The sequence below is a fragment of the Triturus cristatus genome, chromosome 7 (assembly GCF_964204655.1).
Source record: "Triturus cristatus chromosome 7, aTriCri1.1, whole genome shotgun sequence".
Taxonomy (NCBI): Eukaryota; Metazoa; Chordata; class Amphibia; order Caudata; family Salamandridae; genus Triturus; species Triturus cristatus.
The window spans coordinates 1,141,628,023-1,141,650,198 of record NC_140590.1 but is presented as its reverse complement, the minus strand read 5'-3'; the positions used below and the strand labels follow the sequence as shown (position 1 = coordinate 1,141,650,198).

Sequence of the window (22,176 nt, the reverse complement as noted above, 5' to 3'; positions counted from 1 at the left end):
AGCCCGCCTTCAACAACCAGTCGTCGAGAAAGGGGAAGACTGGAACCCCTAATCTGCGCAGATGAGCTGCGACCACCGCCATCACTTTCGTGGGCACTGGTGAGGCCGAAGGGGAGCACGGTAAACTGAAAGTGCTCGTGGCCTACCGTGAACCGCAGGTAACGCCGGTGGGCCGGCAGGACGGGGATGTGAAAATATGCGTCCTGCAAGTCCAACGCTACCATCCAGTCTCCAGGGTCTAGGGCAGCCAGAACCTGAGCTAAGGTGAGCATCTTGAACTTCTCCTTCCGGAGGAAGGCATTGACGCTCCTGAGGTCCAAGATAGGGCGTAGGCCCCCTTTGCCCTTCTTGGGAACCAGAAAGTAGTGGGAATAACAACCCGACCTACTTCTGGGCCAGGAACGCGCTCGATGGTCCACTTGGCCAAGAGGGCCGTAACTTCCTCCTGCAGAAGTAACAAGGGATCCCCCGACATGCGGTGGTACTGCGGTGGCATGGCTGGAGGGGTCGTCTCAAAGGGCAGGAACTAGCCCCTTCGGACGATTTGCAGCACCCACCTGTCTGACGTGATGGTACCCCAGTGGAGAAGGTGATGGCGAACCCTGCCTCCCACTGGCGTGGAATGGGTCTGAAAGGTCGGACTAGGAAGGCTTTGAGGCAGATGCTGCTGGGGCAGATGTGGGCTGACCGGCTCTCTGTCCCCCTGCTCCACCTTGACGGAATCCACGTCCGCGAAGAGACTGGGTCTGTGGCCTGTGGCTAGACGGACGTGTGGGGGTGCCCCTTCCTTGGCCATTAAAAGGGGCAAAAAGCGGAAGTTTGCGGGCGCGGGCCGAGAGACCCAAGGACTTGGCTGTAGCCCTGGAGTACTTAAAGCGCTCCAGCGCACTATCCGCTTTGTCGCCAAAAAGGCGACGGCCATCGAAGGGTATGTCGATGAGGGTGCTCTGGACATGCCCGGAGAAATTCGTGCATCTCAACCAGGCGTGGCGACCATATGTCTAGACTTAGACTTTGTACCTGGAGTCTTCGAAGTCGACTGTGGAGACTTGGACACTGAAGGAGCGCACAGAGGTATTTTCAACGTCGATCTTTCCCTCGACGGCAAATTTGACCGATGTTTTCTTTTTTTTCTCCCTTTTTCTTGTGCTCTGATCTTACTTGAGAGGAGGGCTCTTTAGAGGGATGTTCTTCCAGGCCACTTACAGTCTCCTTTCCTCTCCTGCATGGCATGCAGATTGATCTTCTCCCTTTCACGAAGAGTTCTTCTGGAAAACTGCTGGCAGTAGTAACACTGGTCAGGTCTGTGTTAAGATGGTAGGCTCACAATACAGACAGAGAGTGGATATGACTTCGACATTTGTTTCCCACAGGAAGGGGACTTGTTAAATAAGACTGGTATTCTGACAGGACAAATAGCTGTTAAGTCAGAAAAAATGATGGTACTAGTACTATAAGTACTAAAAATGTAGATTGAAGACAAAAAAAAAAAAACACTTGAAAATACCAACTAGTGACAGACAGACAAACCCTAACTGACAAGCTCAATGCTCCAGGATCCTCACAGAAGGAGCCGGGTGTGAGAAAGTGCCATCTTTCTTGCATGGTATGCCCCCACGTTTTGCTGAATTGCTGATGTACTTTGACTGAGTGTGCCCTGGGCTCCTGCCAATCAGGTGCCCAGGGTCTGTGTTCCTTCCCTAAAACTGTGTTGAAGCCTAAACCCAATTGGCATCTCTGGCCACATGTCAGACCCTGGTAAATGGTACCCTAGGTACCCAGGGCCCTGTGACCAGAGAAGGCCCCTAAGGGCTGCAGCACTTATTTTGCCACCCTTAGAGGCCCTGTACCTTGACACACACACACACACTGCCTTTGCAGGCTGAGTGTCTTGGTGCAGAACAAAATAGAGAGTCGACATGGCACACATCCCTGTGTGCCATGCCCACAAACACACTGCCCTGGCACACCTCAGTCACCCCTCTAGCTGGGTGCACTATGCCAGTGGTGTGGGTACAGGTGCATGAGCCCTGTACCCCTACAGCACCCAGGTCCATTCCTGGGCACTGTAAGTGCAGTGCTGCCATTAAGAGTATATGGTGCTAGGTCGTCATTACGAACTCCACAACACCATAATGGCTACATTGAAGACTGGAAAGTTTGGTATCAAACCTCTCAGCACATTAAACTCACACTGATGCCAGTGTTGGATTTAATGTAAAATGCATGACAGAGGGAAACTTAGAGTTGCCCCCTGAAACTAATCCACAACCCGTGTTCTGACTGGTTGCTGGCCCCCTGGGAACGCTCTTGTGGGCCTACAACAATGCACATCCTGGGGCGAGGTGCCAAGCCTCCTCCCCCAGGATGGGCAGGGGAAGCTTCAAAGGCATGCCACCTCTGTGAGCCTCCCTAGACCACTTGCTGTACTCAGCAACTGGTCCCCACCAGTTCTGACCCCCACTCTGGTGGGAAGACTGGCACAAAAACCCAGTGAGAAAAGGGGGTGTGCCAGCCTCTGCCAACCCCACCCCTCAGGTGGGGGAGGCGAGGTGAAGAACAACTCCGGGCTCTTGCCATCTTGAGGATTGGGAGCCCTACCCAATCAGGACTAGGCTCACCCCCCCCCTCCCACTGGAGAGTGGCAGGATAGGGGGTGTACTCACCCCAGGGAAGGAACCAATTGGTCCCTGCCCTTTACCTACCTGTAATGCCCCTAAATTTAGTATTTAGGGGCATCCTGACCCTTCCTTCCTCAGATCCCGATGCCAAAACAAGAAGAAGAAAAGAAGAAATAAGACCTGCCGTGCAGCTGCTAACAAGAGGACGATAGTGTGGCTCAATGATTAGAGCGGCAGACCCTGATGCAGAGGTCTATCCCGGGACCAGGGTTCAATTCCCCGCCTCGGCGGGTCTTGGGCTCAAAAATTCCACGGATCTGATAATTCTCGCCTCGGTGCCTATTCCAATCATGGAGTCCCACTCTGCAACTCTGGGCAATAGCTCGCTTAATCTCCACAACGGCCCCCACAACGCTAAGGATGCCTGGCCTCCACCTTGGGGGTGCCCAGGAGTGGACGCCTCACAGGGAAAGCCAGGATGGGTTCCACAGCGGTATTCGTACAAGCGCCTTGAGACCCTTGCGGGTGAGTAGTGCGCTATACAAGTATCAAATTTACATTTAATTTACATACCAACTGACTTGGCCCCAGCCCTACAGGCCTTTCGACCATCGAACATGCTCCTTCTAAATCCCGGCATCTCCTGTGATCAGCAACCTCGAAAACCCCGGAGGACCTGACTGCCTTGCTCATCTAAAGACTGGGACTCCCACGAGCAGTGGTTTTGCTCAAACAAGCAACAACCCCTGGTGCCTGCCAGGAACCGCGAATCCAGCACACACTGCACCTGCCGAGCCCGGCCTGAGTGAACAAAGACTACGAGGAGTCCCCCTAGCAACTGTGACCAAGAATCCAGCACCCAAGAACCCTCCTCTATGCTCCTGATGACGTCTGCAGCCTCAACTCCAGGGACTCCCCCAACAGCGACCAGCAAAGGGTAACATTTCCCGACGCCAAAAGACACCCCTGTTCCCGGTGCCCTGCGGCCCCCTGTGCCCAGCTCCTGGGTGCCCACCTAACCTACAGCTCCCCAACTTACTTCTCGAAGTGGTGGTCGTACCTGAAGAATCTCCGTCCCCAAGCTTGCAGCCTTTGTTCATCTTGCAGCTTCTCCATTGAAATACATTGAGCGCCCAACTGTCAAAAGCATCCTGCACCCAGCCACCCGAGTGCCACTAGAAGTGCAGCATCTGTCCTATTCTACTTCCCCACTTGCCCTGTGTAAGTGACCAGGAGCTCAGCTCCCACAGCCACGTGGCCTGCCTTCTAGCAGCCACCAACCAAAGGCCCCCTGCCCGCCATAGGCTAACATTGGGCCTACTCTCTCTGCACCCGGCTGCCCCTGTGCCGCTGAGGGTGTAACAACTGTACCTACCTGACGCTGGGAGACCCCTGAGTCTATCCCCAGAACCTTAACTCTGCCAGTCGAGTACTTACCTGAAAGCCGATAACTCACTTTTTCTCCATAGGGTAACATTGACTGGTTTTCACTTGGAAATTCTTCCAAGTGTCAAGTTTTGAAACTTGGAAATATTCACTAAAAATCACCCTATTAACGAAAACGAAATTACTCACCTGTTACCAGGAGAGATCCCAGTGCTGGATCTTTGTGACCCTGCAAAGCAATTACAACTGTGATTTTCCGATAACCGAACATTCCTCCTTAGGATAACATTGCCTGGTTTGCCAGAAATTCTTCTAAGTGTCGATTTTTGAAACATACAAATATTCCTTAAAAATCGCCTGTGTAACAAAAACGATTTCTTTCCACTGTTTACAGGAGATGCACCAGGGCTGAATCCAGGATCCAGCCCTGAGTAAGAACAACCTATGCAAAGTAATTTATATTGCCTTTACTTAAGAATTCCCATTGAGCTCAATGTTATAATTGTGTTTAACTTGTGTTGCCTATTGCAACAACTGTAACTATTGCATTTAAAAGTCTATTGCTATTTGAAAGTATTCAACTAGAGCATCTCATTCTGAGAAAGTATTTTTATACCTACTTGTGGTTCTAAAATAAACCAACAATATATTTTTATATACAAAACAACTGGCTTAGAGTTCAGTTCTTGTGCGTGAGACCATTTACTGACTGAGTGTGTACAACAAGTGCTTTACACTGTCCTCTGATACTGCCTTACTGCTTGAACAAGCTACCACTTTAGAGAGTAAGGTTATATCTAACTTTAGCAAAACCAAAGGGGATGGTGGACGGAGTGTTGAACATTGCAAACACTCACCTTCAGTCAACTGATCTGGGTTTAATCCATCATCACCATCACCATCACTCACCCCCAGATCAGTTGACTGGGAGTGAGTGCTTGCAATGTTCAACACTCCGTCCATCATCCCCTTTGGTTTTGCTATATCTAACATTAACCTCTGCCAAACCTCTGGGGACTGTGGACTCTGCACACTGAACCTTACTTTGGTGCAGTATATACAGGGCCACTTTCTTATACCGGGAAAAAGAACTGACCTATCACCTGTGGGGCATGATGGGAGCCTGGCGGTCCTAGAGGTCTTAAAGGCACGGAGCCAGTTTTCTCTAATGAGTGTTCTATATGCAGCCTATAGGCTAATCTGCCTGATATCACCTTGCCTTTTCCTTTGAAAATAAAGGCTATGTTCAAAAACAAGTTGGATGTACAGACAGAAGCGCACCGGGAGGATTTTTAAATCTCCTGATTGCGAATGAGTGTACTCTCCTTTTTTTGAAAGGAAGGAAACCGTGTTTGTAAACTTTTTAAATTACCTTTTACTTGTTCCTGTAATTGAATGTGACCACACGTCTCACTTTAGCTCTGTGAATCCCTGCTTTACCCGGTCCACCACAGCTTTTGCGTGTCGTTTGTGCGGAGGGACGCAGCTCCTCCCCCAGCCCTCGATACTTCCAGGTGGGGTCACACTATATAAAAATCATGGTTGCTCGGTGGCGCAGCGGACTTGCGCAGCGGGCTCGCCAAAAGCAAGCCCGTCTGCGCCCGTCTGGGACCAGGGGCCATGAGCCCTAGACCAGGTGGGACGCAGAGACTAGTTTATTCTTCAAGTCTGTTATTTACTTACATGACTGTAGGCTTCTGCAACCTTGCAATGAGCAACGAGCCAGAGACTGGTAACCTCTTTAAAGGGTAATAACAACAATAAATCTGCAGCACAAACTACAAAGGAATTTTTTTTCCTCAGTACTAACTGTCGTTCTCTTTTCAAGCATAAAATGGACATTTTTGACCTCCTGGTTAACGACCAACCAGACGCCCTTTTTCTTACGTAAACATGGTTGCACGAGAGTTCTGGTCCAGATGTCACTGCCGCTCTCTGCCTCCTAATTATGCTATGGTTAGGAGGGACAGGGGCCCAAAAATAGGTGGGGGCATAGCCATTATTTTTAAGAAGGACTTTCAGTGTAATTTTGAGCCCTTAACATTCACAAATTGTTATTGTTCTTTAAACTGGCCTTAACCCCAAATTTTACCTTTTCTGGAGTACTTGTATATCGTCCTCCCGGGCCCTCGGCTCTTTGGGCTTCCTCGTTCCCCAACTTAATAACTCCCCTACTTATGAGTTCTGCCAATTTTTCCATTCTGGATGATTTAAATATTCACTTGGACGACTCTACATGCAAAATCAGTACTACTTTTATCTCTGACTTGGTATTCAGCGCTCCCCCGCGCTTACCTCTTGCTGGTCGGACCATTTTATCATACGGTTCGGCCTGACACCTCCTGACAACGCCATGCCAAATTCTCAGATCTTAAGGACATTAACCAGAAACTGGAGGAAACTAGACATGACTGTCCTAAATAAAATCCTGGGCTCGAACCTGCCCATTTCCAAACAAAGGGTGAACCAACTTTGACACTGTGCAAAAGTGGCTTCTCACTGCCATAGACACGTGTCTCCCCCTCTCTAAAAACAGGATTAATAACCATCGCCCTCCAGCTCCTTGGTTTACTGACATTCGAAAAAGGGAGAAAGCCAAATGCAAAACGCTGGAACGCAGATGGAGAAGGAAGTACGCCCCGAATTAAAAACTCTCTATAAAAAGTCCCAAAAATATATCATGGTGTCTGTAAATCAGCTTGTGCTGAGTAGGTCTCTACAACTATCTTGGATGCCCTAAACTGCTCCAAAACTCTTTTCAACATGGTAAAGGAACTTGCTGGCTCTGTAACTTTGGCCAGGCCACACCCCCCCCCCCTCCCCCCCAACAAACAACAATGTGAAGATCTGGCATACTTTTTCACCCAGAAGGTTGAAAATATCTATCTGGATATGGCAAGCGCGGGGTGATAACCCCCTTCCTTTGTCATCTGCTAACCCCCCTCCAATCGCTCATGATGCATCTAGAGCGGACACTATTCATCCTGATCAGGACTTATCACTTCGCGCTCGTTCGAACATCCTGGACTTGTGGCCCTTACTTAACGCAACCTCCTTTGAAAAACTTTTAGATAGTACCAAATCTGGATCTCTCAAGGACCCCTTGCCAATCTCGTGTTAAAGCAATTGGACTCACCATCCTTGCTTGCCATCATGGACCTTCTTAATGCCTCCTTGCAGGAAGCCATAGTTCCATCGGACTGGAAGCATGCTATGGTGGTCGCTCTCCTAAAAAAAGCCAACGTCGACCCAGGGTTACTTTCTAATTACCGGTCTATTTCCTTACTACCGGCTTTTTCCAAGATCTTGGAGAAACATATCCCCATTCAACTTTACATCTTTGTCGAAACCAATAGGCTCCTCTATTCATCACAATCTGGCTTTAGAGCTGGTTTTTCTACTGAGACTGCTTTACTAGGGGTAACGGAATGGCTGCGACGTCACTTGGACGTTGGAGATAGTCGCGCTCATTTTATTAGACCTGAGTGCGGCGTTTGACACTGCATCTCATACCATACTGGTCAATACACTTAGATCTTCGGGCATCAGTTGTTCTGCCCTGGATTGGTTAACTTCCGACCTAGCCTACAGCATCTTTCAAATCTTTTCCTCAACATCCAGTTCCGATTACCACTCCTTACCCTACGGAGTACCCCAGGGCTCAATCCTTAGCCCCCTACTCTTTAATCTTTATATGAGACCCTTAACAGACGTTGCGGAAGAGGCTGGTTTGTCCCTGTTTTCCTATGCCGATGACTCCCAAATCATTTTCTCTCTCTCCATGGAGAATGAGGCCGGGCCTTCTTCCCTTCAGCATGGACTGGGCAAAATTGCAGCATGGATGCAAAAAAACTACATTAAGATCAATGGAGAGAAGATGGAGGTCTTGATTTTCGGAAAAGATAAATACCTCTGGGGCCCACAACATTGGCCCAGTGAAATGGGAGCACTTCCTCGGCCCTCCAGCCAAGTTCGCAACTTAGGCGTCATTGTTGATGACTCGCTTACAATGCACCGTCAAGCAGTCAAAGTGTCCTTTACATGTTTTCCCATCTTGAAGTGGTTAAAAAAGATTCTCTGGAGGCTGCCAGAGTCTACTCAAAAAACAGTAGTCCAGGCTCTTATTACTTCGAGACTGGACTACGTGAACTTTCTCTACCTTGGATCCAACAAAGAAGTGACTCACAGACTGCAGATGGTGCAAAACACCGCGGCCAGACTACTTTATAGGGTCCCTAGATTCGCTTGTCTCTAGTCATTTGTGGGACCTCCATTGGCTCAGGGTAGAGAACAGAATCAAGTTCAAAGCCCTTAGTTTTATGTTTAAAATCAAAGCATGAGTCGCCCCTCAATACCTGCAGTCTCTGGTCAGCCCTTATGCGCCTTCTCGGTGTCTTCGCTCTTCCATCCAAGTGAAATTTTCTGTGCCGAGAAGCAGACTGTCTTGAATGGGAGGTAGATCATTTGCATAGCTCGGTCCCTCCTTGTGGAATGCACTTCCTATAGCTATCCAGCACGAAACGGTCTTCACGCTATTTCGTAAATCCCTCGGGGAGAGGAGTTGACCTAACGGCTAGGGCGGTCGACCTCGAATCTGGGGAACCCGGTTTGAGTCTCGGCAATGACGCTGAACATCCTGTGATTCTGGGCAAATCACTTCATCTCCCCGTGCCTGAAAAAATGAATGTGTCCTCATGTAATGCAACTGGTGGTATGTAAAGCGCTCTGATACCCGATTCGGGTCAAGTTCGCGCTATATAAAACTGCAAAAAAAAAACCCCCCCAAAAAAAGACATGGCTTTTCAATCAGTAAATAAATAAGCTGCCTCTCCTTTTTTGTCTTTGTCGGCGCCGGGAAACGCTTTTTGGGTAGCTGTTGCGCCGTATAAATTCAATAGTAATAATCTCTGTCATGAAAATGCTATTTGATATGATTTACATATTTCAAATGAAAAATACAATGTAATATTGGCATATTTGAGCCTAAAATTAGTTTTTTGGGCTGCATATTTAGATACGTGTGTATATTACCTACTGGCGGTCGCCAGTAGGTAGTTATAGTTAGGACCACGTTTCCATAGGAAAACCGCAACATTCTATTTTGAATAACTTTGGCGCCGGACGACGAATCCTCGCGAAATTTTCAAAATAGGTGGGGCGCTACGCTCCGCTCCTACCCTGAAAGTCTCGGGGGGATTCGTCAAGCGGGGGCTGAGATAAAAGGGGGGGTCCCAAAACGCGTTTTTCCCATGCATTTTTCCATAGGACCTTTAGACACAGCTACAGCCCGAACGGCTGAACAGAGTTACTTGAAATTTGGCAGAGAGGTAGTCCTCAGGTCAAGGAAGTGCCTTTTGTAGGTCTGGTGTAAATCTGTTCAGTAGTTTCTGAGAAAATAGCCTTTAAATCAATATATATATCTGAGCCAGCTTACGGTGCGCTTACGGTGCGCTTACCGTACGCGTATGGTGACGTGCGCGAGCGCGATTCTGATTGGCTGTTAGATCTTAGTAAACATTCGAATCGGTCGAAACCAGGAAGCGGCGGCCGCCATTTTCTCTCTCGCAGTCTGAGAGGGGGTTAAAAAACAAAGGCCAAAAACATGTAAAGGGGCTGTTTAGACAGCTCCTAAGCACCCAGCCATGTTGAGGGAGTCCTCAAAGACCCCCCAAGGCCAAAAACGGAATTTTAATTTTTTCGATAATTTCGCCGATTACGCTTACCGTACGCGTACGGTAAAAATTAATAAAACAAAAAAAAAAATATCCATATTCTCTCCACCCCGTGTGCAAATGGTGCCCGAAGTGCACCATTTGTGCATGGCTTAGAACACTTCTGAAAAATTAAAATATTACCTTTCACAATGAAGCGCATCATATGTCCTCCATGTGCGCACGGTGCGCGAAGCGCATCGTGCGTACATGGCCCATGTAGCGTAACGTGGGCACGCGGTGCGTGTAGCGCACCGCGTGCCCACCGTGCGTGCACGGCACTAACTGCGTAAAGTGGGCGCGCGGTGTGCGAAGCGCACCGCGTGCTCACTGTGCGCGCACGGAACGAACTGCGTTAAGTGGGCGCGCACGCCACGAATGGCGTAAAGTAACATAGCATTTAAAAAAACGTACAAATTCACTGAAAAAACCATAGGTTTCACACACGTTATAGTTAGGAATTAGCATTTAAAAAACCTTGCTAATTCAGTGAAAAAACCATAGGTTTCACACAAGTTATAGTTAGCTGTACATTTCACTCGTAAAAAACCAATGAAATTCCCCCGTTATAGTTAGTGCAGGCAACTATAACTCACGCGACCGCAATCCTCTGCTGATGACATATGTGTCTTTATGAAAAAAAAAAATATTTGTAATATATGTATAGCTAAAATTTAATGGAAGAAGACATGGGCAAATAAGTGTCTAAATACAGTATTAGCATCAGCAGTGCATTGCGGGCGCGCGAGTTATAGTTGCCTGCACTAACTAGAACGGGGGAATGTCATTGGTTTTTTACGAGTGAAATGTACAGCTAACTATAACTTGTGTGAAACCTATGGTTTTTTCATTTAATTTCTAAGGTTTTTTAAATGCTAATTCCTAACTATAACGTGTGTGAAACCTTTGGTTTTTTCATTGAATTTCTAAGGTTTTTTAAATGCTAATTCCTAACTATAACGGTTGTGAAACCCATGGTTTTTTCAGTGAATTATATATATATATTATCTACTGGCGGTCGTCAGTAGATAGTTATAGTTGGGACCGAGTTTCCATAGGACATCTGAAAATTCTATTTTGAATAACTTTGGCGCCGGTTGACGAATCCTCGCGAAATTTTCAAAACTAATGGGGCGCTCCGCTCAGCTCCTACCCTGAAAGTCTCGGGGTGATTCGTCAAGCGGGGGCTGAGAAAAAAGGGAGGGTCCCAATATATATCTATATATATATATATATATATATTCACTGAAAAAACCATAGGTTTCACACATGTTATAGTTAGCGGAAATTTTACTGATAAAAAACCAATGAAATTCCCCCGTTATAGTTAGTGCAGGCAACTATAAATAACGCGACCGCAATCCTCTGCTGATGCTAATACTGTATTTAGACACTTATTTGCCCATGTCTTCTTCCATACATTTTTAGCTATACATATATTACAAATATTTTTTTTTCATAAAGACACATATGTCATCAGCAGAAGATTGCGGTCGCGTGAGTTATAGTTGCCTGCACTAACTATAACGGGGGAATTTCATTGGTTTTTTATCAGTAAAATTTCCGCTAACTATAACATGTGTGAAACCTATGGTTTTTTCAGTGAATTTGCAAGGTTTTTTAAATGCTAATTCCTAACTATAACGTGTGTGAAACCTATGGTTATTTAGTGAATTTGTACGTTTTTTTAAATGCTAAGTTACTTTACGCCATTCGTGGCGTGCGCGCCCACTTAACGCAGTTCGTTCCGTGCGCGCACGGTGCGCGAAGCGCACCGTGCGCGCACAGTGAGCACGCGGTGCGCTTTGCGCACCGCGCGCCCACTTTACGCAGTTAGTGCCGTGCACGCACGGTGGGCACGCGGTGCGCTACGCGCACCGCGTGCCCACGTTACGCTAGATGGGCCATGTACGCACGATGCGCTTCGCGCACCGTGCGCGCATGGAGGACATATGATGCACTTCGTTTTTAAAGGTAATATTTTAATTTTTCGCAATAGTTATAAGCCATGCACAAATGGTGCCCTTCGGGCACCATTTGCACACGGGGTGGAGAGTGTGGATAATTTTTTTTTTTTATATTTTTTTTTTTTTATATTTTCGTTTTTCACTTAAGTGATAAGCCATGCACAATTGGTGACCTTCGGTCACCAATTGCACACAGGGTGGGGTTAGTGTGGATACTTTTTTTTTATTTATATAGTTTTACCGTACGCGTACGGTAAGCGTAATCGGCGAAATTAGCGAAAAAATAAAAATTCAGTTTTTGGCCTTGGGGGATCTTTGGGGACTCCCTCTACATGGCTATGTGTGTGGGAGCTGTCAAAACAGCCCCTTTAAATGTTTTTGTGCTTTGTTTGTTAATCATCTCTCTCAGTGCGAGAGAGAAAATGGCGGCCGCCGCTTCCTGGTTTCGGCCGATTCGAATGTTTACTAAGATCTAAGAGCCAATCATAATCGCGCTCGCGCACGCCACCGTACGCGTACGGTAAGCGTACCGTAAGCGCCCCGTAAGCTGGCTCAGATATATATATTGATTTAAAGGCTATTTTCTCAGAATCTACTGAACAGATTTACACCAAACCTACAAAAGGCACTTCCTTGACCTGAGGACTACCTCTCAGCCAAATTTCTAGTAATTCTGTTCAGCCGTTCGGGCTGTAGCCCTGTCTAAAGGTCCTATGGAAAAATGCATGGGAAAAACGCGTTTTGGGACCCCCCTTTTATCTCAGCCCCCGCTTGACGAATCCCCCCGAGACTTTCAGGGTAGGAGCGGAGCGTAGCGCCCCACCTATTTTGAAAAATTCGCGAGGATTCGTCGACCGGCGCCAAAGTTATTCAAAATAGAATGTTGCGGATTTCCTATGGAAACGTGGTCCTAACTATAACTACCTACTGGCGACTGCCAGTAGGTAATATATATATATATATATATATCTCTATATATCTATATCTATACATCTATATATATATCTATATCTATATTCACTTAAAAAACCATAGGTTTCACACATGTTATAGTTAGGTGTACATTTCACTCGTAAAAAAACAATGAAATTCCACGTTATAGTTAGATCAGGTAACTATAACTTGCGCGCCCACAATAAACTGCTGATGACGTCACATATTACATCACTCATGACATGGTCAGTGACATCACTCATGACATCAATGATGACATCTGAAATTACACATTGTGGATTGCGGTCGCGCAAGTTATAGTTACCTGATCTAACTGTAACGTGGAATTTCATTGGTTTTTTACGAGTGAAATGTACAGCTAACTATAACATGTGTGAAACCTATGGTTTTTTCAGTGAATTTGTACGGTTTTTTAAATGCTAAGTTATGTATTTATTTTTTATTTTTTTTTCTGGTTTTTCACTGCGCGCACACCCTGCGCGCACGGTGCGCTTCGCGCACCGAGCGCCCACGTTGCGCAGTCCATGCCGTGCGCGCCTCCCCCTTTTTTACACAGTAACATTTGTTTTCCCTTGTGGGTCCTTTAATTTATTTAATAAATGTGATTGTTACTTCTTTATTTATTTTTTTCCCGTGCGCGTACGGTAAGCTTACCGTACGCGCACTCCGCGATTTTTTTTTAAAATTATTAAATGTATTTTTCGTACTTTTGGGTCCTTCTTGGACCCCCTGACAAACACTAGGGGGTCTGCAACTCTCTTCGTTGCCCCCTTTTCACGTTCCCCACCTTTGTTTGTCAGTGCGAGAGACAGAAAATGGCGGCCGACACTTCCTGATTTCGACCGATTCGAATGTTTACAGTCATGTAACCACCAATCAGAATTGAGCTCGCGCACGGCACCGTACGCGTACGGTAAGCTTACGGTAAGCGCACGCAGCGCGCTTACAGATATATATATTGATTTAAATGCTATTTTCTCAGGACCTACTGAACAGATTTACACCAGACCTACAAAAGGCACATCCTTGACCTGAGGACTACCTCTCTGCCAAATTTCAAGTAATTCTGTTCAGCCGTTCGAGCTGTAGCTCGGACTAAAGGTCCTATGGGAAAATGCATGGGGAAAACGCGTTTTGGGACCCCCCTTTTTTCTCAGCCCCCGCTTGACGAATCCCCCCGAGACTTTCAGGGTAGGAGCGGAGCGTAGCGCCCCATTAGTTTTGAAAATTTCGCGAGGATTCGTCGACCGACGCCAAAGTTATTCCAAATAGAATGTTGCGGATTTCCTATGGAAACACGGTCCTAACTATAACTATCTACTGGCGACCGCCAGTAGATAATCTATATATATCTATCTTTTTGTTAATGCTCCAGGGTCCCCGCACATGGTCGGGACTATTTAGTGCTTATGACTTTTATAAGTATCCCCTGGAAGATAACTAATGGAACACTGTGTTCAGAAGCACCATATGCCTGCATTTATTTTTTTTGTCCAACATGATGTTTTCAGAATGAGAAACAAAAAGGCACTTGTACCAAGGCAAAATGACAGATTGAGCAAAGTCGGAACGAACAACAGCTTGAAGAAATCTCGAAAAATAAAACTGGAGCTAGGGGAATCAACTCTTCTATACTAATTGTGATTGCCAGACGGCAAAACAGAAAGGAGTGTATCGACATTCTAGGGACACCTTAAGGTAACATTATGAACTAATGACATTAATGCTCCTGTTCTTACCCACTAGCATACGTTTCCCACTTGTTACAGATATTTACCTGCTGGCCTTCTACTGAGATTGAGGCAGTCGGCATGATACACCTTTGGACAGCCTGGCTTCTTGCAAGATATAAGTTGCCCCGCATCACCACAACTAAAACATTCATCCTCATGCTCTTTGATCACTGCTGTTGGTGCCCTGCGTCTAAACTTCCTCTTAGTCTTTTCATCCGTAGACGCAGGCTGATTCTAAAAGGGAAAAAAACGTAAGTGAACATGATGGTTTTTACAAAAAAGTGGGAAATTATCTCAAGAACAAACTAAATGTTAAAATTCTCATAGAACAAAAAATGTAGACTAAGGCTGTACCTTTGGACGCACACCAAGAAAGCCACTGCAATTTGGAGCACCACATTTGCAAACAGTTTTTCCGTTTCCCAAGCATTCCAGGTTATAGTTGAAAGTCAGCTCTGTTTCTGTAAAAGAGTTAGGAAAAGAATCCACATTTAAATTAAAGCTATAATACATAACAGGCTACAGATGGCCTCCTTTGCAGGGTAACCATAGAATTAAACAGCAAGGGCTGCTTTTTCTTTGGTTCCCAATTCTGCCATCTTTGGACACCCCTGCTCTTGAGTGTGCTAGTTTTGGCCAACTGCAGCCTTTATAAACTAGAACTTGCCATCTTCAGCACAGGCACAGGAGCAGGGTAATTACATGGTTGCACATGGAGGAATCTGCAGTTCCAGATTCACGGTTCTGAGACAGTAGGGCCTTATGACCCTCACCCTAACATGACGCTTACTACCGTTACAAACTTGCATCAGCTTCAAAGCCAGCAGCATAATCTACAAGTTAGCAAACAAACATCACTCAACCCTAGCAGGCCGGAAACAAAATACCAGTGGCTAACACAATACACAAAGTTTTGTTACAGTGTGACTGGAAATCAAAAGGGGAAAAATGGAAACTGGCACAAATCAAGCGTTTTTAGATTTTGGCCACAGACAGCTTTAGGTGTCTGTTGGCATGACCCATTATTTCCAAGGCATTATATATGCTTAGATTGGGCTTTAATTCAGGCCCCTTGGTCACGAGTGGTTTACTTTGTTGTCAATCTTGCATCCCTGCTCCCGATTAGATGACTCTCTCCCTTACTCTGTTTGCCCTGCACAGAAGCATTGAGGTGTTGCACTGTTCTTTTAGGATTAGTTGTATGCTTCCACTGTATACTTGAGGGGACTTTTTTTTTCTTTCATATATTAAGCTATAGGCACTCCCGGGTCATAGATATGTTTATCTACTCCGCCTGCTTCTCGCTCTTCACTCCTTTCCCCACAACCATTCAGTTTAATACTATTATTGTTTAGTTAAATTTTTTATGAGTATCTGGCAGCTGCAAAGTGCTGCCAGGCAGCGTTCTCTTTCATCACTTCCCACTTTACGCTGCTGGCAAACTTGCTCCCCATCTCACATTGATTATTTTTGTTTTCAAGGCTGTCAGCTGGAACGTGGTGCTGGGCCAGTCACTAGCTTTTATCACGTTTGAAGCAGCTTGCTGTATTGCTATTTTTTAAAATCAATTTACCCGTCAAATAGTCGCCTCCATGTGCGCTGAAAACCATTTTGAAACGTTTATTAAAAAAAAAAAAAAGTGGAAATCACATTCTAAGCCATGCATTCACATGCATTAATATACATGAACACACAGGCATTTGGAAAAAAAGCATTAGCAAAGCTAATAGCTCAGCATTTTAAAGCCTAGTTCTATTTGCTTTGCAAATGCTTATTGAACTACAGACCCATGATGTGGAACTATGTCCCGCCAAGGTGGCACTTTGGTGCTTCTCTTCTTCACTTTGAGAAGGTGATGGAAAAGCTTCTCTTCAAAAAAACATCTAGTCCAATATTCTACAGAAACATATTGGCTCGTCTTATTTTAATGGATGTTTTAATAAAAGAAACCACAACCAAAACCTATGTACTCTTTCTTGTGTCGCTGCCCTCCGCACCCTGTGCTTATTTACAAGATGCTGAATCATTCCCCATTGACCTACATGTACGAAATTAGACTGCTTCCCAGCTAGGAATGCACTATACAAGCCTCAACCAATGCATACATTCCAACTTCAGAAACCACCATACCAGCTTGGATGTCACAAAGAGCAAAGAGGCCAACTCGGGTGTCTCCATTTACAGTCCACTTCTGTGTTTCGCAGTTGGGCTGACAGCAGTGATTCATAAATCTTGAATGGTTTCCTTTGGGTCCAGCATCAATGATACGATCCTAAAATTAAACCATGACCAATGGTGAGGACTGTGAAAAAAGCACTGTTCCACATATGAAATCCAATTTGCATTATAGTCGCAATTTGTAGAAAGGGATTCAATGACGCATGTGAACATCAAGTTCACTAACTTGAAGACCATACGGTGTGAATCAATCAAGGGTTTATGTGGAATGAATGAGGAGCGAACCAATGAAAAGGGGTCAATAAATTCAAATTAATCCAGAATACACTCAGTGTAGTATGTTGTGTCGAGAAAAACTGAAAGAAAATGTCAAGCAGCTGTTTGGGGGTTGAAGTACAAGTTACTTACCTCCGGTAACGATGTATCTGGTAGAGACGATTCTAGCCGCAGATTCCTTAATGTAGAATTATCCCCAGGCGTGAGACTGGACCCGGAAAATGTTCTTGTCCTAGCATCTCTGCGTGCCAGGGGTCGGCACCACGCGACTCCGCCCCGTCTTCCGCGGGCGTGCCGTCAACGAGGTCACATAAGCCCCACCCCGGCGCGCTGACGTCAGTTTGCTTCGGAGAACTTTTCTGCACCACAACGCGAAGCCATCACAATAAAACTGAGGAGAGCATGGGAACAGTGTGCGAAAAGTAGACGAACAAAACAGAGAGAAACAAAGGGTGAGGAACAGTACCAGTTGGCACCAAGGTACCAGAAAGCCATAGCAGCGAAGCCATAGCAGGGAAAGAGCAGAGCACCACTTTGAGAAACAACTGTGCAAGCCAAGGCGATAGCACCAGTCGGCACTAAAGTACCAGAAGGCCAAAGCAGCGAAGCTATAGCAGGGAAAGAGCAGAGCACCACTGTGAGGAACAACTGTGCAAGCCATGGTGTTAGCATCCCGGAGGCACAGGGATATGAAAGCGCCGGAATAGAACGAGAGAGAAGAGAAGAGAAGAGAAAGAGAGAGGAGAGAGAGAGAGGAGAAAGAGGAGAGAGAGAGAAAGGGAGAGAGAGAGAGAGAGAGAGAGAGAGAGAGAGAGAGAGAGAGAGAGAGAGAGAGAGAGAGAGAGAGAGAGAGAGAGAGAGAAAAAGAGAGAGAGAGAAAGAAAGAGGGAGAATGAGAGAGAGCGAGAGAGAGAAAGAGAGAGAGAGATAGACTGCAACCACACACCAGACAGTGAAGGGCCACAAGCCCGGAACAGGGGAGCAACGGCAATCCACCCCCAGACTACACAGTCAAGGAGGGCGAGGGCCCCTGAAAGGAGCAGGAGGCCAAATGACAGGTAAAGAATCCCCAACGCAGGAGATCGCAAAGGGATCAGAAACTCTAAACAACAGAGGGAAAAAAGAGCAAGAGGAGACCCCTACACTGGAGAGAACCCAGCTGGAGGGAAGCAAAGGCACGCAGCAACCAACCATCCCGTTATCAAAAGAAAGAAGGGGGGGTGGAACCATAAAGCAGAACCAGACAGCCTGACCAAAGACAAGCCACCCAGAGGGAGGCAAATGCAGAAACACAAGCAGAGAGTCCTCGCAGAACGGGGAGGAAGGGCGGGTCGTGAAGGAATCTGCGGCTAGAATCATCTCTACCAGATACATCATTACCGGAGCTAAGTAACTTGTACATCTGATAGAGACTACTAGCCGCAGATTCCTTAACGTAGAATAGATACCCGAGCCATACCCAGACGGGAGGAGGGCCTGCGAGAGAGCCGCCTGAGCAGGAGCGACACAGGGCCCCAGCAGGGGACATTTCACAGGAGCAAGAAGGGAAGGCCAGGAGATCCCAAGCCCAATTAAGGGAGGACCGCCCAACACTCTGCAGGTGCAGACAGCACCTCAAACCCCAGGGAGAAGAGGCAGAATTGGAGGTAGGGCCCACCGTAAGAAGCACATTCAGTGATGGGAAACAGCCAGACACACCTCAGCCTCAAGCAGCGGACAAGGCAGGAATGGCCCCACTGCCAATACCGCAGGCGTAAGAAGAAAAGCACAAAAGCACCAAGCCCCAGCGGAACCAGAGGCAGGGGCACAAGGGAACACATTAAGGGCCACGACGGTGGACCAGAACAAGCCAGGCGCAAGCCAGCAGCAAGCAACACCATGGAGCAGCGCACCAGAACAAGCCAGGCGCAAGCCGAAGACAGAGGTCAGGACACACCCTTTGGGAGGGGCCGGTTCAGAACACACACTGACCCACAAAAGTGGGACCAGGCAGAAGAAAGAGAGTGAGAGAGAAATAGAGAGAGAGAGAAAGAGAGAGAGAGAGAAAGAGAGAAAGAGAAATAGAGAGAAAGAGAGAGAGAAAGAGAGAGAAAGAGAGAGAGAAAGATAGAGAGAGAGATAGATAGAGAGAGAGATAGATAGAGAGAGAGATAGATAGAGAGAGAGATAGAGAGAGAGAGAGATAGAGAGAGAGAGAGATAGAGAGAGAGAGAGAGAGAGCCGTCAACCAGAACACAGAAAGCCAAAGAAACCCAGTCCCTCTGGAACACTAGATAGAGGACCAGGCCGAATCGCCGGACAGAAGGGCGGAATCGCCACAACACCACGCCGCAGACAGCAGGCCAGACTGGTCGAGCGACGTAGCAAACCTGGAGAAGGACAGACCTGGGCGCAACGCAAGCTGCACCAAGACCATCGCAAAGAGACCGCACCAGCGATATACCGTAACGCCAAGGAGAGAAAGGAACCCGAAAAGGGTGACCACCCCCCCAGTACATGACAGAGCTATGTAATAGCTACAAGTACCCCACATAGGGTATGCTACGTCACAAGAAAACATGGGAACACCTCTTAGGAAAAAATTCCGCAGCAGAGGACAAACAGAAAGGCCTGCGGGGAAAACCGCAGACGGCTTGCCAAGCAGCCAATAAAGAAGACACAAAAGGCCCAATACCAGAACCTACACTGGCTTACCAACAGCCAAAACCACAAGGCAAAAAAGGGGGCTGAACCAGCAGCCAACAGCACCGAATTGTTTAAAAAAACACAACTCCAACTGCTTTCACAAAAAGGAAAAATAAGTCAGGAGATGGTGTATGCAGGCATCACAAGTTACATAAAACATTTTTGTCACGGGTCCTTTAAGGAATCTAGGAACTTCTGTTAGGCAGCTCATTTTCACGGGTAGGTGGGAAAAAATACCAAAAAAATAAACGTATAGAACTGTACTTCTGATTTAATGGAGAGAAGGGTTGTGTTATGAATTCTAGGGTGATACATCTGTTAGAGAACTAGGTTTACAAAAAAGATACATCTAGTTCGTCAATGGAGGACTAATATTCATAAATGAAGACCATTCCACTATGCTAAAGGTGAGCATGTGAGGAGTAAAAGGGACAAAGAATACAAATCAAGCAGACATGTCACACAGACGGATCAGATACTCTAAGGTAACAGCTTTATTTTTTCAGTTTTAATGTATTAATATTCTATAAAGATATGTACTGTTTGTCAGGTGACGGAGAATGGATCATGTAGGACATTAAACATCTAGCTATGAACTGAGTTTATAATACAAAGTTAGAGGGGGTGATTTCCTATTTTCCATGTAGTTATTTTGATTTGCATGCATTTTTTATTGGAAATTTGGTATATTTTTTAAAAAAAACACAGGTCCACTCCAAAGGTCCATTCATAGAGGTAAAATACCATGTATGGAGCATGGCCCCACACAGTTGGGGGTCCCATTCACTCTTCCAGTTGAATTTTGAATTACAAAAGCCACATATGCAAGACTTTGAGGAAAAAGCCCATAAGGATTAATAATCATCAACTCCCTAGAAATAGGGTACTTCTTTATGGGCAAATACCTTGTAATTAAATGTAAAAGTAAATGCAGCCACATGTACATTTATAAAATATACCTGAAACTGATATTTACCCACATATGTAAGATAAGGTAGTACCCAGGTTGAGTTAGGACAGTGCAGAACTCATGCAAATGAAGATAGCTCTCTCAAATAGGGGGAAAGAACTTTTAAAAACAAAGCGAGGTGGAAGGGGCCTCCGAAGGAACTGAAAACAAGGTGGCTGCAATTTAGAGGTCACTTACCTTTTTCAAGAAATGCCTTTCTGACAATGGGAATGTCCGCTGCATGGTATAGGGGCGTTCTGCCCTCCGTGACCCACTGCATATGTAATTGGTGTCCTGACTTATTTTGACCTTAGGATTACACTAATATAGTATGCACAGAGACCTAGGCCTGTTCCTGACTATGTGAGGTCCTGGACCTGTCCATTGATCTGGAGGCGCACACCAAAAGTGTCCTCCTTGTTGGCAAAAATATATTGCAACTATCCTGGGTATAAGCACTTACAGAGGTGGTAGCAGCATACTGAGGTTTGGAAAGATACACTGTGTGACCAGACCTTTTTATCTCAGTGACTGGAAGAGTCCCATCGACCCAACTCATGTAAAATGGGCACTTCTGATGGACACTGCAGAAACCCTGCAGAGGTGGCTAGAAGACTGTAATTGGACCTGTTGCAGACCATTCTTCACATAGTCATGATGGATGCATCATTGCAGATGTCATCTGGGAGAGGTGGAGATCAGAGGACTCTTATGCGCCGGAAGATCGTCTCCACATCAACTTGTTGGTACTGTGGACAATACACTCAGCACTGAAACTGTTCGATCAAGGAGAATGGGTGCAGGTTCTCACAGACATTACGTCATGTGGAAATGAAACAGACAGAGGGGACTGGAGTAGTGGATAATGTGCCAGAAGGCTTTGTGCTTTTGGAAGAGGCTAAATCATCATGGCATGTCCCTGGTCATCCAGAACCTGACAGGATCTTTAAATGCCAGGGTAGAGGAACTCAGCCGACATGCCTAGTGGATCAGGAATGGTGTCTGCACTTGGAGGTGACACAAGGTGTCTTCCAGCAATGGGAAGGATCCTGGCGATATGTTTTTGAGAAAGTGCAGTGTCCAAGCTTCTGTGCACTGGAGTTCCCATGGGCCCCAGAAGAGTACCAGAAATCTGCAACAAAGCCTCCTTGAAGGCTTGAATCTGTTGCAGTATCACAGATGGACCCAGGAACTCAGGCTGGATCAGGACTAGTGAGGGCATCTGTTCCTGTTCCGTGGTGGTGACTGAAATTGAGATCTGTAGGTACCAAGACATCCATGGGCCTTCTCCTGGCGAGAATGGCAGGAAAAAGGGGTGCCATGTTTGGAGTAGTGTTTTATTCTTCTTGGACTTACTTAAGGATTTGGAGTGGTATGACGACATCTCAGGAATGGCCTCAGGACCTAAAACTCATCTGCGTCCTCAACTGGATCTTCTGAGCGGCCGTAAGGTGATGTAGAGTTTGGCCTTGCGAACCCAGGTGGCCTTTGGATTCATCACAGCACCTTTATTACACGGCTTCGAGACATTTGAGGAGCTGAGACAGCAGAGACAGACCTTGAAAGTGCAAATCACTGACACTTGTTTGTGGAAATTCTTGCAGGGTTTGCAACCTGTCATTTTAGAGTGAGATATGTCCCTTGCACACTGAAAAATGTTTGGGAAAGTTTTCTGCCTGGTAACAGAAATTTAGATAGTGAGCTTTGGATGCATGT

General features: G+C 46.3%; 1 protein-coding gene across 2 annotated transcripts in view; it reads right to left on the bottom strand.

Annotated features, from left to right (window-relative positions):
* Positions 1-22,176, bottom strand: part of NSD1 (nuclear receptor binding SET domain protein 1) — a 1,235,760-nt gene that overhangs the window by 5,572 nt on the left and 1,208,012 nt on the right. For both annotated transcript variants that reach the window (XM_085618316.1, XM_085618317.1), the window contains exons 20-22: positions 16,503-16,644; positions 14,727-14,833; positions 14,417-14,606 (exon numbers count right to left, since the gene is read on the bottom strand). In XM_085618316.1, the coding sequence (XP_085474442.1) occupies positions 14,417-14,606; positions 14,727-14,833; positions 16,503-16,644 (439 nt within the window). The remainder of the gene's footprint in view (positions 1-14,416; positions 14,607-14,726; positions 14,834-16,502; positions 16,645-22,176) is intronic.